Genomic DNA, 357 nt, shown 5'->3' with positions numbered 1-357 from the left:
CCTCCACCCAGCCCAACTGGGAGCCTCTGGTTCCCAGATCGCCTCCGCCGGTTCGGGTTCTCTCTGCAGCAGGAAGCGAGTCCCCAGAGGCAGCATGACCTGCCAGCCCCGAGGAGGAAGGCGCGGCCACTGCTGGCTTGGCAGGCTGTTCCCCAGCCCTGCTCGGCCAGTCTGGCCTGCGCTGTGGGGGTACATCAAACCCCGAGAGAAACGTACGCAGCTTTCGGTCCATCTCCTCGCACCTCCTGACTTCATTCACGAATTTTCGCTGGAACACGTTCACGTCCGGGTTCAGCTGCAGAGAGAGACACGTTTCCTCAGCAACACCCGCCCACAGCCCGGGGCAGCGGGGCCGAG

At 64.4% G+C, this 357-nt stretch overlaps 1 protein-coding gene across 1 annotated transcript in view; it reads right to left on the bottom strand.

Moving 5' to 3' along the window:
• Positions 1 to 289, bottom strand: part of ATP6V0A1 (ATPase, H+ transporting, lysosomal V0 subunit a1) — a 20,306-nt gene extending 20,017 nt beyond the window's left edge. The window contains exon 1 of the mRNA XM_010138257.1: positions 217 to 289. Within this exon, the coding sequence (XP_010136559.1) occupies positions 217 to 232 (16 nt within the window). The 5' untranslated portion in view covers positions 233 to 289. The remainder of the gene's footprint in view (positions 1 to 216) is intronic.
• Between the last annotated feature and the right edge of the window lie 68 nt (positions 290 to 357).

Source organism: Buceros rhinoceros, unplaced genomic scaffold (genome assembly GCF_000710305.1).
Source record: "Buceros rhinoceros silvestris isolate BGI_N320 unplaced genomic scaffold, ASM71030v1 scaffold42706, whole genome shotgun sequence".
Taxonomy (NCBI): domain Eukaryota; kingdom Metazoa; phylum Chordata; class Aves; order Bucerotiformes; family Bucerotidae; genus Buceros; species Buceros rhinoceros.
The sequence above is the reverse complement of the archived record's forward strand: the minus strand, read 5'-3'. Positions and strand labels throughout refer to the sequence as shown.